Genomic DNA, 2067 nt, shown 5'->3' on the forward strand with positions numbered 1-2067 from the left:
CTAAAAAACATGATTCAGAAGATTAATGAAATATATAATTTAAACAATAAAAGTATTGGTATCTATGTTGGCGATACTGGTTGTATAGGTCTTGCCAGCCGAATGACACCAGCTATCCAAACAGCTAAACAGAACGAATGCAGAAACTCCACAGACTCAGGAATGACGTCTTGAAGTATTTGCTGACATCAATTTTCTGTGAAAAGTTGATGCTTTAGCGAGCAAGAAAACAACGTAAGCAGGACCTAGGAACTGCCATGCGGCTGAAACTATGCTGTTCTTCCTGTTTCTATTTTCCCTACTTCTTTTGACAACTACTAAGAATGACCACTAGATGGCGTTGTTTAGCACAAATTAGATAACAACAAAACAGTGAACATAACACTCCCCGCCTGGGATCATTAGAGTCCCACATAAACATTCAAACACTAATGTCTTTTGAAGACATAAGCAGAACCACCTCAGTGACTGGGCGGCAAAATGTCCTTTCACAGTCCCCATTTGAGGTCGTTACCTCAACCCTTCTGACTAGTCCATCTTGGCCTGGGAAGATCTTTGAGATAACCCCCATAGGCCACTCGTTCCTCTTCACTTGAATATCTTTGAGCAGCACTATGTCTCCATCCTTAAGGCTTGGTCTCTTGTCCTGCCACTTCTGGCGAAACTGCAGAGTATGAAGGTATTCGCGCTTCCATTTAGCCCAGAATGTGTCCGCAAGACTCAGTACTCTTTTCCACTGTTCTTTTAGCATTATGCCGTTCTTAAAGTCTCCAGGTGGAGTGGGTGAAGAACCTGTTTTTAGAGTGAGCAACAATGCTGGTGTAAGAATAAGGGGTGACTCAGGGTCAGATGATACTGGAACAAGAGGACGTGCATTAATAATGGCAGACACTTCGGCCATAAAGGTTGACAGAAGTTCATGGGTTAACTGCGCTTTTTTGCAGACCTGAAACATGGAGTCGAGGAAGCGCGTGGCAATCCCGATCATCCATTCGCAAGCACCTCCCATGTGCGATGCGTGGGGTGGATTGAAAATCCAAGAGCAGTTTTGCTGACTCAAGTAGTTTTCAATGTTCTGGAAGCCAAGGTCAGTTTTACTCATTTTCAGTGCTCGGGCAGCACCAACAAAATTTGTACCACAGTCGGATCTGATCTGCCTTGCCGGACCTCTGATGGCAAAAAGACGTCTCGGGGCATTAATGAAACTGTCAGTGCTCATTGACTCAATTAACTCGATGTGGACTGCTCTCGTAGACATACATGAGAACATAACGGCCCACCGTTTTGAATTGGCTTGTCCACCTCTTGTGCGTCGCAAAACCATGTCCCAAGGGCCAAACACATCAACATCGATGTACGTGAAGGGTGGTGCAACTTGCAATCTTTCAGAAGGCAAACTTCCCTTTTGGTGACATTCTGTCTTCCCCCTTAACTTCCTGCAGGTGACACATCTGAAAATGACTGTGCTAATAGATCGCTTAGCTCCAACAAGCCAAAATCCTGCTGCTCTAATAGCTCCTTCTGTGAAATGTCTCCCTTGGTGTTTGACAGCTTCATGGAAGTGGCGTATAAGCAGAATCGCTAGGTGATGTCGACCAGGAATGATGAGGGGATTAGTTGTGGCGATGCCCAGTTCTGACTGTGCTATTCGACCTCCAATTCTTAAAAGACCGTGACTGTCAAGAATTGGGTGTAATTTCCAAAGACTGCTTGAGGAAGGGATCCTGGATCCTTCAAGGAGGCACTTGATTTCTTCCTTGTAAAGCTCTCTCTGAACACTTTTTTACGATGCAGGCCTGTGCTTTTACCATCTCTTCTTCTGTCGGTCGACACATATGCCAGCCATAGCAGCCAGTAGCCTGGTCAGAGTGGGTAAAGGAATAGGCAATATGGTTCAACTGAGCTATTGCTCTCTTGAGAACACTGTATTTGGAAAATCTCTCGAAACGTTCAGGACTTAAAGTGCTTCTTTCAACTTGTGTCAAGTTCGTAGTCACCTCAGGACGCACCTCTATGTCTTGTGCAAGGTCAACGAGGTCGTATGTTTCTTGAGATCAAAGTTGCACA

General features: G+C 44.8%; 1 protein-coding gene across 1 annotated transcript; it reads right to left on the bottom strand.

The window, feature by feature from the left end:
• Positions 1–299: 299 nt before the first annotated feature.
• LOC107834976 (uncharacterized) lies at positions 300–2061 on the bottom strand. Its single transcript, XM_016667034.1, has one exon. The coding sequence runs from the start codon at positions 1322–1324 to the stop codon at positions 422–424; it is 903 nt and encodes a 300-aa protein (XP_016522520.1). The 5' UTR covers positions 1325–2061; the 3' UTR covers positions 300–421.
• Positions 2062–2067: the final 6 nt, after the last annotated feature.

The sequence above is a fragment of the Poecilia formosa genome, unplaced genomic scaffold (genome assembly GCF_000485575.1).
Source record: "Poecilia formosa unplaced genomic scaffold, Poecilia_formosa-5.1.2 Scaffold879, whole genome shotgun sequence".
Taxonomy (NCBI): Eukaryota; Metazoa; Chordata; class Actinopteri; order Cyprinodontiformes; family Poeciliidae; genus Poecilia; species Poecilia formosa.

Bases quoted from the DNA above. Each gene is read 5' to 3' on its own strand.
- LOC107834976 (XM_016667034.1), bottom strand. From the start codon at position 1,324: ATGGTTTTGCGACGCACAAGAGGTGGACAAGCCAATTCAAAACGGTGG.